Raw genomic sequence first — 14,152 nt, forward strand, 5'->3', positions numbered from 1 at the left:
CAGTTCCCTTTTATTAGAAGTATAATACTGCACTTTATATCACAAATGTATAAAAATATGGCAGATAGTGTCATAACAATACTTTTCTTTTAAATGAGTATATTTTTAAAAAGACAGTTATTTACCATTTATATATCTATATATATATATATTCATATATATAATTTATGTATATAATAAAATACTCCTGATGCAATCTATGTATGTTAGTTTTTATAGAAACTACTGTAGCTGTTGCACTGCATCACAATGTTTCAAACAGCTCAAAATAACTATACATTGTAACGTAAGATATGATTATAACAATACAATAGTTGATCATAAATAAATATTACAAATCCTATCAAATATGGAAGTTTAAAAAACAAATAAAAACATACAACTTAACTTTAAACCCTTATTAGGGATACAAGTGTTTCACATAAACCCGACAGGTTTTTTTTTTTTAATTAAATCTAGGCAGCATTTTTTTTTTCATAAGGGCACAGGTCTAAAGACATTTCTTTCAACTCTCTGAAGTGCCTATACAGACCGAGATGTGCACTAAGCTGGAATGTAAAATGAGAGAAAAGGGCAAAAAAGTTCATTCTCCCTGAAGTGCACATTCTTTTGTCATGTGATTAGATGAATGGCAATTAATAAAGTTAATTTCACTGTAAGATCCCCATTGGTGTGGTACCAAAGAGTAGCTCCACGTATTCAATATTGCACACCTTTTATAAAGCTGAGAATTCAGTTACCACCACGATCACCAGCACTGCCATGCCCACTGATAAAATCCCTGCAATAGCATTTCCTGGAGTATTATTACAAAGCTGTCTCTTTCAAATCATTCAAGTTTGGCATTCGGGATCTATTTGTTCGGTTATAAGTATGGCCATTTTGCCCACTCTTAGAAGGCATCTGATCAGAGTATGAGGTCCCATCATTGGCACTCCTGTTCACTGGGGAAACATGCCAACTGGGTTCCATCTGGCCCGGGATCTGGAGTGTGGTTCTGCCTTTCGACTGGGACTCCTGCCGTAGGTTGCTGCTGCTACTGGAGGAAACTTGACTTATAGGATGAATTCGAACTTCAGAAAAAGATGTTTTAGTTGGCTGACTTGGTAAGGGCTGGAATCGAGGTTCAGAAGGAATTGAATGGTTTGAGGATGAAGAAAGGTGCAACAACTTGCGGAGGGATTTTAAAGGCTGGCTCTAAAGAAAAAGAGGAAAACTTCATGGGCCTTGTTATTTTTATTTATTTGTACTCACTTTTCTGCTTATTAACACCCAAAACAGTCTTTGTTCAATAATGCTTTGACCTGTAAGTATATTGTTCGCAATATATTTCTTTTTCCATCCACTTTCCGCTTTTCACTCAAGAAAGTATAGTCTAGAAATACAATGCCCCAGTATGTTTTTATAATAATGTTTAAACACTACTGCATTTTCAGCAACTGCATGCAGAATGAACATTTCTCTAACTGAAGATTCTGGGCTCAAATTTTGATATAAATGATAAACATTATTCTTCACTCTTTCACCAGGTTTGATGATTTCTTATACAGTGGCACCTCGGTTTTCAAGCGTCTCGGAAGCTAAACATTTCAGTTTTCGAACGCCAAAACCCCAGAAATAAATGCTTCCGTTTTCTAACGCACCTCGGAAGTCGAATGGCTTCCACTGTGTTTCCCCCCAATATTCTCCATTGCAATTGCAGACCGCCCTTTGTGCCTCGGTTTTCGAATGTTTCGGAAGCCGAACAGTCTTCCAGAACGGATTACGTTTGAAAACCAAGGTACCACTTTATTATTGTTAGTTTTAGATGCCTTCTAATAGATGCAACAACTTCATAGAGATTTTATTCAATTAACTAAAAAATACCCAAATAACAGTTGAAATAAGTTTATAAATAATTTAAATGAAGCTTTTAAAAACAACTGTTAAGACTCAAGATATTTCCAATGTAAGATCCTCAAACATCCATCTGTCTTGAATGACTAATTTCCACAAGACACTTCTAAATTATGTACTTCAATCTAGTATAACATATGGGATAATACCACAACAGCCATGCTCTGCACTTCTCAGAAGCTATGGCTTCCCAGTACCTCCAGTTCTCTATATGTGTTAAGGGGGTGTGCTTTTAGCCTCCTCTCCTGAGGTCATTTTAGCATTGCTGGACAGGATGGAATGCAGACGGCAAATCAATTTATCTAGCTGAAGGGAGTTCATGTGTGTTTTGAGAGTTCATCATCTCACATTTGAAACTGAAACCTCTCCTGTACTCTTATCTATCCCTATGAGATTTCTGACTCCTCCTGGCCATGAGTCTGAGATAAGAAGTCCAGAAACTTCTGTTGCTGGGGTAACAAAATGTGGCAAACAGGAAATACGGTTCATTTCAAACAAGGCAACTTTAAACCATGGTTTCTGAAGCTGGCTTGTTGAAACTAACCACAGCTAGTGTTAACCACAACTCCAGGCTTGGATCACATAGCAAACTGGCTAACTAAAGCAGAAGTGAAAGGGTCTGATTGAATCTTCCTGGCCATGCAGGAGGAAGAAAGGGGAGCACTCAGTGTGGATCGTGCACATTGCACACCATGGTTTAGAGTGACATGTGAATGTGGCCAATAGCTCACCAGCAGTCATAGGATCTGGCAAATAATTCACCTATACTTCAGGAGTGAAATGAAGCAGAAGTTTAGAGCTATTCTTATATTTTACCATGGGATGTAAAGGATATCAAATAATCCAAAAAAGCATGCCACTAATTGGCAGATGGAGTAGTTATTAAGGAAGCCAGGTCAGAACCTTGGGGAACTATTTCTTCTTTGAAGCTGCCAATGTCATCAGTAAAGAGCAGGGATGGAGACAGTACCTGTCCACTACTGCTGAGTAGCAGCAAATGGGGTAGAGATAACCATATGGCAGTCCAGGCAGGCTTTCCATGAAGCCTGCTCATGTCAGCACCCTGCACAAGGAACTGCTGATAATCCACATGATCATGTGTCCTGTCTCCGCCTCAGCTGCTACCTTACAACTTTCTCTAGTATGAACATGTGGCCAGCAACTCACTTAGCTGCTGTTGAGCAGCAATGGCCAAGTACTGGTTGCCTCTACCATAGGGCAAATCAACCTTTATTGATCAACCTAAGAGGAGACCCTGCTGGCCATATTGTGGCCAGAATATTGCCATCTGGAAACCTCTCAGAAAAGGCCTTTTCACCTGCAGCACCAACCCTCTGGGAAGAACCATTAGTTGCATATTTTAAGTGTCTTCTGAAAATTCAGTTCTTTAACCAGGCCTGTTTCAAGGTTTGAAAGTGTTATCTTTCTTACATTGCTGACTAGCTTTAAACTATGGATTTTCCCCCAATGTATTTAATTCTGAACTTAGAATGTATTCTATTCTGCTTCGGGGTATTTGCCAATAATGTAAAGTAACATACAGTGGTACCTCAGAAGTCGAATGGAATCCATTCCAGAAGTCTGTTCGACTTCCAAAACATTTGGAAACCAAGGCACGGCTTCTGATTGGAAGCCACATCGGACGTTCGGGTTCCAAAGAACGTTCGCAAACCGGAACACTCACTTCTGGGTTTGCAGTCTTTGGGAGTGAAAACGTTCGACTCCCAAGACATTTGGGATCCAAGGTACAACTGTATACAGTTTCTAATTACAACAACAAAATACTGCCCCCTGTCCAACCAATTGCTGGTCACGGTGGAATTAAAGCAAAAATGATCCTCTGGGTTTGAGACTGGCAACCGTAACTATTCTAGGTTGATTCTGGAGGGAAGGAGGGAAAACAGTGACATCAAAACACAAGGCAACTTTATCTTTTCAGCATTTTTCTGGTTCTTTCATTCGCCCCATCCTGCTGTTTGGCATACCTAGAGACTTGCTTGAAAGAGAGAGTAGGGCTGGACTAAAAACCCAGAGAAAAGTGGGTTAGAGAAGCAATGGATTCAGTGTGAAGCACTGGAGAGCTGCCAGTCAGCATGTACTCAGTGGATGGACCAATGACCTGAATCCAGTAAAAGCTTCATATGTTCATATGATATAAAGGTATATACTGGTACTTTGGGTTGCAATTTAGCAGACCTACGTACTGGAATGACCTTAAACTGGAATGAATCAATACTTTCACTTACATGACTTTGAATTTCTGTCATCTTATCAGAATGCCAATCCTTCTGCCTGCTGCCAGGGTGATTAGATGAGTGCATAGCTTTCTGTAATGCCAAAAGATCCTGACTATCACTCCCAGGCATCTGCAACACAGAAAGATTTTGGGGGATGATAAATTCCTAAGCAGTAGATGTTCCAAACTGCTCCCCTTCTCCCGGCTTCCCAGATCAAAGCAGTGCAGGTGAAGCCCGTTATTGCAATGCCCTTTTAATATGTCCATATTAATAATCACATTTGTAGATGCCATGCAGATTTGTTACAACCTCCACCTTTAAGGCATTCACATGCTGTTAGTGAAATCACTGTAAGAGAGAAAGAGCAATTAAATAAGTGCATTGTTGTGTTTCATCCTCATTTCCATAGCATTCCATACTGCTCTTAAGATCATGAGCCACCTCCACAAAAAACATGTTTTCTTTCTTCTAAAGAAAAAAAGATCAATATATGAATTGAGTTATCAGGCTGTTAGTTGTGCATTACTTGTGCAAGGAAACAATTTATTCCCCACCAAAGTAAAATGAAGTTTCTGATCACACAGATTGCTAAGTAATGCTACACTAGTTGCAAGGGGAAATGATGGCTGAACCGATCACCGGGATGGTTTGAGTATTTATAGAATTATTGGGGAGGGATGAGAAATTATTGGCTAGATAGTGTTTTCCCAGCAACTGAATTTTAGGATTAAAAATTTGTTAAGACATTAAATGTAGGGAGCTTAGCCTTTATTCTGCCAATCAAAACAACAAGGCGGCTAATTACCACAAAACCTAAGGAAATTAAAGCTATTAAAAACAGACCAAAATAGAGTTCTGTGGCAAATCAAGTTAATAAGAGGTTGTTTCGTTTTTCAAAGGAAGCTTCTTTTTACTTAAGCCGAAGGAAAGAAATGGCAAACCATGTAAACAAGAAGACTCAACTAAATAATATAAAGAAAGGATCATTTGAACATTAGTACCATGTGACTGATTTCAGATGATGTTGCATTTAATGGTTTGCAACAAACATCTATTTCTAATTTTTCAAAATATAACCATGCTACACTTCTTGGAGGTTTTGAAAACCTAAAAAATCATTTGAATTTGTGGAACTGGCTCAAGATGCTTAGCTTGCATGAAGAGGCTGTGATCCCATGGGAAAAATACATGCTGTTGTGGTCAGTAAAATAGATTTACTGAAGTATTTGTTTGTTTGTTTTTAATTCAGTGCTACCATTCTTAAAAGTCAATACCATAGGTAGAGTGACTACAGGAATCTTTTTCAAAGAAGAGCTATGCTTTAAGTGATTCTTTGTACTAAAAAGAGGAAAGAGTGATTTCTTGATGCTTGGATTCTCCGCCTTGGTGGATTCTGTCTGCAATATAAGATAAAAGACTAATTGCATAAATAACAGTATAATTCAGGAGAGCTACCCACGTCTCTTATCTGCACATATATGAACACTTTAATAAGTTAGCCATTTCTTATGCCAAATCTGCTGTTACATAATTGTGGCAAGATAAGATTAATTGCTCTGCTGAAGAAAAACATGTCTATGGAAGAAACACATCTGCCCACTTAACACATTTCAAGAATGTGTCTGTCAAGAATGCATGTATTTAATAAGTTCAGAATGAATTGATTTAACCAGGCTTTTGAATTTAGCATATGAACTCTTAGCAGAATCATTATAGCTGATTTTGCATGTAGTAAGGTGCATAAAATGTGTATCAGTTTACTTACACAATGTAGGGTTTTATATCATTATTGTTTAAGATCATTATATCCAGATGCAGCAAGTGGTAAGAGAAATTAGAAAAGGGTTTACTTGCATGCAAAGTACCGACTCCTAGTATGCACTAAAGTTATAGCTAGTTTCACTTTATTAACTAAACTAATTATCAAACAATAAGAGAAAAATATCCTTCAATGAAAATGCATGTCCAAGGCTGCAATCCTAATTCCTAGGCTATAAACCTCACTGAACACGGTAAATTTAATCTGAAGTACATATGTATAGGAGTTGTGCTCTGCATATGCCTTGTAGCTGACATACGTATTTCAGAAGGAATTATATGGGAGACATAAATTATCTGCAGGCTATGAAAAACTTAGGTGCACTACAGTGTTATGTGCCAATTCTTAATCACAGGCCAGCAGTTTCAAATAAAACTGCTCAGAAAAAATAGCTCTGCTACTTAGCATCCTTCAATCTTCTTTTCATAGCAGTAGGGAGGGATCCAAAGTGACTGCAATACAGGTGATTGTTGTTGTTTTGTTATTCTTTTATTTTTTCTGCAAATATATATTCCATACTGTAATTCCCCTTTCTCACAGTGTCCAACATGCTATCTCCCTAATTTTGTACTCACAATTATCCTGTGAAGTAGGTAAGACTGGATATTTAAACTGAGTTCTCCCTATTGCTATTCGAACATATTTTAACAACTAAGCCACTCTCTTTGTCTCTGTTTCAGAAAGAAACCAGTGAGAAATGTTCTTATGGCAAAGCATTGTGCTAGCTTGAAACAGGCAAATAAAGCTAGCACAAAATATTTTCACTGCTGAATATGAAGCAGTTGCGGCAATTATGCGGACGTCCTATAACTGTTGATTTACACCAGTTTCTGCGTACTGCTATGTGGTCTGTATTACCGGTACTGTACAATGATTCTTTACAATAGTCGGGCACACTGATTTGTAGCTGGTTCCATAATGGCCAAAATTTTAGAGATTGGCACACAAAAGCCATAGATCCTATGCACACCATATTGCTTATTTTCTCATTTCTGTGCCATATGACAGCTTTGCATGCTGAGCTAGCAATGGTGAACAGAAGCTTTGATCTAAACTGTCTCACAGACCAATATCTTGGGTTGAGTCATGATGTCTTAGCAGGTAATGATCCTTTACTGCAACAATAGGTAAAGTTTTACCAGGGCAGCAGCTGACAATGACTATAGATATTTCCATTATGTTAGACACATGCAACAGAAACTAAATTCTCCTTTCAACTCATTTTTAGCCCCGCACCAGCAATTTCCAAGGAAACATTTCCCAGCTTTAATTACAATAATGCTTGCTCACAAGAACAAAGATGGGTTGGCAGAAAATGGGGGAAATGGGCATGAGACTGCAGAGTTTAACAGAAGAGGGGTTAAATGTGAGAATGCAGATATCACAAGACCAGATAATGCTCATTCACATGAGTGTGACTTGCAGCATGCTCACCCAAAACATGGGAATTATGAAGCCATATTAAACATGTTATCCGTTTTATCCAGACTTAAATTGGTATACAATAACTATTAAACAGTTATAAAAAAGAAATTCAATTGAATTTCAGCCAAACTATGTTCAAAGTTGTGTTTCCAAATGAGAATTCAGCATGCTAAATATAATAATGATTTCATATATCAGCTATATTGCTGCAGGTATTACACTACTATAAACACTAATGCCACTTATTTCTACGTAAATTAAATATAATTTACCAGAGAATATGAATTCTAACCACATGCTTTCACTGCCTTCACTATTTGATATTAAAACAGCATATGTATGCATGCAGACACATCACCCATTCTCATACAATAATATGTTTTTTAATTAGTTAATTCCTAATACATTACCCTGCAAAATTTATGCAATAAATTATTTTCTGTGTCTAGCCTGCCTCATTCCAATTCTAGTTTATCTATTTTATTGCTCAACTGTTTGAATAAATGCCTTTCTTTGTAAATTGATTGGAGATCTCTGAAAATCAGATGCATACAATGCTAAATACAACATTTTTTTTAAAATGAAGAAATCCCCCTTTTAAGCTATCTTCATTATATCTGCTGAAAGAATTTATTGTTTGAACAATACTGCACTTAACTGGAACTTACTGTTTTTATCAAATGCATTTTAATCTGTTCAGCATGTCATCATGATCTGGGATACTATTATGGTGTATTGATAATGAATGAGATTGAAGGTTGTGCATGTGGGTATGATAAGACCAATCATTCCCCTCCTCCCCACACCAACCACCCAGAACAGAGAGCATATTTAGAAGCATCTCCCAAGCTATGAAACGGGTTATTCAGAGCGAGTGCAATCCCATCCAGAACACTTTATACTTCTACTCATGGATCAGTTTGTCTATTGACCAGCAGTACTTCTGCCTTGTCTGGATGAAGACTCAGCTTGTTAGCATTCTGTGTTTGGTCTTGCCATACTACAGACTTCAAAAGAAAATATTTCCACGGACGTAATCCTTCAGATACTTTTGCTTTCAGATATGAATAATTATATAGCTGACAACATGAACCAAGGATTGGAAGAACTGTGAAACTAGTTTCCTGAGCCCAAGCTGGGGTGGCTTTAGGTATTTTTCTTGAATTACAGCACTCTACTTCCCCTGCCCACATAGTAAATTGCTTTTGATATTATGAGCTTCAAAAGCAGCTTGGGATCATCTTGGAGTCAATTCTCTAAAGTGAGAAATTCTGCTAGTCAGCTTAAACCAATTATGTAAGTCTAAGTAGCTCTACAGATTTCAGCCTAAAATGTTTATATGCAAATAAGCGTAAACATCTAAAAAGAAAAACTGATGCTTGATAAAACTATGATATAAAGATGAGACAAAACAAACTTTTAAAAAAGAGGAAACTGAAATTACTTACAGATTGAGATTTCTTTTTCTTCTTTTTTATCGCCCTGAAAAACCCTTGCTTTTCTTTTTCCTTTAGTTGCTCAGAATGAGCATTTTCAGGACTTTTCCTTAACACAGAGGGGAAAAACAAACAAACAGAAAGCCAACTTTAGCAAAAAAAAATTTTTTTTTTACATTGGATTATCTTATGGCATCATTTTCACAGGAATGGGTATGAAGAATCTCCTCAGGCCTCAAGACTCCTAACACATATAGGGCTGCACCTGAATTCTGATCTAAATTTTCATGATAGAAAATAAGCAGTGCAAAAAGGAAAGCAAATTTTAGGCACCAGAAGTGAGGAGTAAGACTTACCAAACCCACAATAAGTTCTGGCAGGTGTTCCCAGTGCAATTGCTAAGGAAATCTAGACACATGTACAGGCTGACGAAATTAGCTCAGACCACAGTTCAGGGGTTTTGTGTAACCTACAGGTGCTACCAATATTTTTTGTGTGTTGGTTGATTATATCAACAGTACTTTGCCTAGAGGCCTAATACATTCAGAAAAACACTTGAACTTTTCACTTAAAAGATTTAAACCTTAAGTTTTGGAAACTAAATAATTCACCATGAGTCTGACTTCAACATGTTAAGAATATAGGATTACCAATGAAATGTGCAGCAATAAAAGGTTCAAGAAAATAGAAATTGTTAAGTGAACACCCTTTCCATCATCTGTTCTGTTTTTAAAACATCCCTTAAACACACCAACTTACCAGGGATCAAAAGCAGTTTGTCTCTTTGAGTGGCTTGTTACACTACTACTTTCTGCTGGTAGCGAAGGTATTCTGTTTGAGGCACTACTATCTAGGAATGTTCCCTCTGGGCGTGGAGATGGGACTGTAATTGAAAAAAAATACAAAGCTGCCATATATCCATCGTCATCTAAATCTCACTAGCTTTTGTCTCTATTTACCGTGCTGATAGTTTATGAAGCATGACATCATATCAGCATTGAGAAATGAATGAAAATACACTAGGTTTTAGCGGGCTTCCGGCGAGGACGCCATGCTGGGCGGTCGTGGGTTGCTTCGGTAGCGAGGCGACCCAGGCCAGCCCGGGGGTTGGAGCCCTGCTACCGCACAGCGGGGCTCCGATAAGCCGTGGGAAGAGCGTCCCACGGCTTGGGCTCTCCAGCGAGCCCACTATGGCGCTGAACTCTTCTCCCGATCCCCTTGTAAAAGGGGAAAAGGAGTGAAGAGTCCACAGCGTCGGGCTGTGGAGGAAATACAGCTGAAAACTTTCAAGAGAAGTTTACTTCTGAAAGAAGCATTTCACCTATGAAATAAAACTGGTAACAAACACAAAGGGCTTAATAACAAGAAATGTATAAGCATCATAGATTGCATTTAAATGAGTATGAACAAAACACAGAACTAATATAGCAGCACATAAATGCCATTTATGGATTTGTGTATTTTTACAACCCTGAAGCTACATTTTAAAAAGTTGGTGATATTTATTCCTTTAACTTTTACAAATGAATACAATGCAAGCAAAACAACAACAACTCAAGAGCCAATGAGAAACTTAAAGCAAAGAGGGCAGGGAGGACACATCAGTAGAGAGAAGAGAAGAAGAAAAGAGGGGAGGAAACAAAAGACAAAAAGAATGGAAAGGTAGGTAAATAAAAAACTAATGGAAGTACTTGAGCTTTAGTACTAAAACAATTCCATACTTCTGCCAAATAAATTTTTTATGAGACTCTTCTTCCATAAAGTAAGTTTGTCCTTAAACATTGACCTCCCTCTGACCACTGCTCAACAAAAAGAATGGAGGGATTTCATGTGTGTTATGTATCAACCTCTTTGCCACCAAAGAATCTCACTGAACCAATATAATGCGACTTTGTAGAAAGTGCACATAAAGATGGAGGAAAACCAAAAGAAAAAAAGGATAAAGAAAAGTTACAACATTTCACTTCATGTAGGGATGCCCCAACACATATGCACAAAGGTTGCATTTGAGCAGGCAGGTTAGGAGGCCAGTGTGAATGGGCAGAATTTTCTGTTGAATCAACAAGATCCGAGGCCTCTGACTGAATTCAGAATCACCTTCTACTGTAGAGCATAGGTTTTAAATGGGCAACTGACAGCAATTTATCTGTAATAACGTTAAGCACCAACAGTTGGACAATGTATTCTATTCAAATACTCAGCATAATACAAGAGAGAATGTGGTTTCAAAGGACTACAGGCTTATAGACTAAATTTGAAGGCACTATAAATCTTTTTGGGTCACTTTTGTGAGAAACGTAACTAATAAATTACGATGATGATGACGACGACGACATTGCTGTATTGCCACAAAAAGCAAACTAAACTCCTGAAGTTGAAGAAAGTTATTAAAATCATTTTCTCCAATATCCCAATAATTTAGTAGATTCGTTTGTCTAACCAGTCCCTTAAGAACACTATTTTAACTCTAATAAGAATCTTCAGATTCTTGCACAGTGTCAATTCCTGGATGATTATTAATGTGTGCCCATGCTGTGTGTGATTGTTGGCAATTTAGAAAAGTTAAGATGGGCATGCCTGTAATTTCCAGGCCTATATTACTTGGGCACTTCAGTCTTGATATTCAGCATTTAATATCACACTCTTAGAAAGTATTACAGTACTGACACAGGATAGGGAGAATAGAGCCCCTCAGTATCAAAGGGTAGTAACAGTTTTTTAAAAAGTCATTGTGTTTCTCCAAGCTAGCTTGCTTTAATAAACCATAACTAAGATTAAGTACATAATGGGTAAACTGTGGTTAACTTAAAATGGAAGTGAAACATTCCAGTCTCCTCCGTGCAGCCACACTGGAGGAGGAGAAACAGCATGCATGTGTTAGGTTTATAAACCAAAATGTATGGTTTCAGACAAATACTACCTATGAGTTTGAATGATCAAATTATTTATATCCAAACATAACCTGTGAGAGCTGCTCATATGTCTATATTTAGAGTAATTAAAAACAAATCTGGATAAGCTGAAGTCATACAATATCTTGAACTACCAATGATGCATATACAAGTGAGAGATAGAAAGGAGAGATAGGGTGCAACCTTTGTATCCAATACCAAATGAACTGGACCCAAATATATTCAATAGGTTACAAGCAGGCGTAAACTAAATACTGAGATGGAAAACCAAAGAGAATTCAGAGGACTACTTTAAATTTTAGCTTAAAGCCATTCCATTTCATAAATACTGCACACATATATTCCATTAGAAAAATATTTCAAAATGTAAGTATATATTTGGAAGGAATAGAAAGTTTGGTATTTTAAAACACCACTAATTTCAATAGGACAGGCTGACCTTTCCCTCTAAAGACAATGAGATTTCAGCATTCAAAAATGTGGATGAATCACACCAATTATTTCTTGTAGCTGCAGTCATGTCTGAAAAGAACTGTCCAGAGCCTAGACTAAGGCCCAATTCATAGGAGCTGTTGTAATCATACATACTCTTCCCTCCTTCACACATGAAAGCAGAAGTTAGATGTTTCCATTTCTAATTTGCTGCAAGCCACAGTTTGCAATTTTATCTAAATGTGAAAAACTGCACTTAACAGCAAACCAAGATATGTTGGTATTTCTGAATGTCGCCAGTAAATTAATACAAAAAACCTCTGTTGTATTATTTCTAAGCTACACTCTCAAAAAGGTGCAACACAAAAAGCTATAACCAAGGCTGCAGTCCTATGCACATGTTATGAGTAAGCATGCTGAACACAATAGTACTTTCTTCTGAGTAAACATGCTTAGGTTTGGTCTGTAAGACTACTTCACTAAACACAAGTCTAAAGATGCAGCCAAACCCTGCGTATCTACCCACAAGTAGAAACAAAAGTTGTAGAAGAAGGGAAGGAACCTCTACTAAAACAAAAGGACTTCCATCTTTAAGTCTTGCCTAGCTTTCCAAGGACAGAAGACTCCTCCCACCTGTCCTGGATTCGTATGCTTGGGGAAAGAGTGAAATCAGTTCTCAAGTTAAATAGGTAGTATCTTTTATCTGAACAATGGAAGAAATATTGATCAAATTCCATGAGATAAAAATACCTCTGTAAAAGCTACCAACTCTCCTAGGTACAGGATCATTATACAGAAGTCTATTTTCTTTTGTGGATGCTCCATCATCTGTGTGCTGATCATGATACGCTCCACCCTAAATAAAAGAACAATCAATTTGTTGAGCTCTGTTCTCCATTGGTATGTAACAGGACAAGAAGGAATCTGCCCATAACCTCACTCTACATTTATGAGTATTTGTTAAAATTAAACTCGCCTCTACACAATAAATGAAAGGATTATGTTAAACGATATTTGTTCCAAAGCCGTATATTAAGAACTGTAAAGTGACTAGATTTTATTTTTTCATGAATTAAAAAGGGCACAGCACCCACCCTAGAGCTCTTGCAACTGTAATCAAATCTGGACAGTCCGGTGACAACAATGAAAGAAAAACACAATTACTTATTACTAAATCCACCCCATCCTGGAGGCTAGGTAACAGAGCAATACCGTATCTAAAATATGCCCCCATATTGCCTTAAAAACAGCCTGAACTAGAACAAATATTAACACCTCCACAAATTCCACTAATAAGTGGGAGAAAAGGCTGGTTGAAAGTTGAAAAATAGATGATGACAATGACAACAACTGCCATACAGTTTTCTACAGTGACCATCAGATATTCTCTACAGGCAACAACTGTTCTGTACAGGGGTCCCGTTCCTGATCCCTGTGCGCATCAGCGGAGCATGTGTAAGCCCGTTCCGCCTTCTTTTCCAGCCATTTTGGGGGTCAACGCGATGCCCATGTGACAGTTGCATGTCAATTGGACGCGCCTAAAACAGTCGTTGCCTGTATTCACAACAATGCTTGTTTATAGTTCTAGTATTATTTTATGGGAACACCTGAATACTGAAGCCAATTCACATCTACTGGCTGTATTTACCAGTAAAAAGCGCAATTGCATAGAACTGTACATATTTTGAAAAACTACTTAAAATTCCAGGAGTCTGATACTGTTTGCACCCCTAACCCACAGTTTCTACCCTCTGAAGTAGATGACTTTCTTAAACATACAAAGACTGAAGTCTAATTAACCAAGTTGAAGGATCTTAAGTTAATACAGCACCCCTCTGAATGACCTCATATGGTTCGTAGTTGCAAACCTGTGCTGTTTTGCGTAGAAATGTGTCCTGAAAACCGCAGCACATAAAAACTGACACAATTTTAGTGTGCCCTATGTAAATAAGACACCTTCAAAGCCCCCCCCCAAAAAACTATCACAAGGTACAT

The 14,152-nt window shown here is 37.6% G+C and overlaps 1 protein-coding gene across 3 annotated transcripts in view; it reads right to left on the reverse strand.

Moving 5' to 3' along the window:
- Positions 1-453: 453 nt before the first annotated feature.
- Positions 454-14,152, reverse strand: part of CDKL5 (cyclin dependent kinase like 5) — a 59,698-nt gene continuing 45,999 nt past the window's right edge. The window contains exons 13-18 of one of the 3 annotated variants that reach the window (XM_033147329.1): positions 12,908-13,013; positions 9,573-9,696; positions 8,826-8,922; positions 5,408-5,530; positions 4,143-4,262; positions 454-1,197 (exon numbers count right to left, since the gene is read on the reverse strand). In XM_033147329.1, coding sequence (XP_033003220.1) covers positions 808-1,197; positions 4,143-4,262; positions 5,408-5,530; positions 8,826-8,922; positions 9,573-9,696; positions 12,908-13,013 — 960 coding nt within the window. In that variant the 3' untranslated portion in view covers positions 454-807. Of the gene's footprint in view, positions 1,198-4,142; positions 4,263-4,411; positions 5,531-8,825; positions 8,923-9,572; positions 9,697-12,907; positions 13,014-14,152 lie in introns of those variants that run through there. The other 2 variants (XM_033147330.1, XR_004426487.1) reach the window with 2 other exon arrangements.

Source organism: Lacerta agilis, chromosome 4, assembly GCF_009819535.1.
Source record: "Lacerta agilis isolate rLacAgi1 chromosome 4, rLacAgi1.pri, whole genome shotgun sequence".
In the NCBI taxonomy this organism is placed as follows: Eukaryota; Metazoa; Chordata; class Lepidosauria; order Squamata; family Lacertidae; genus Lacerta; species Lacerta agilis.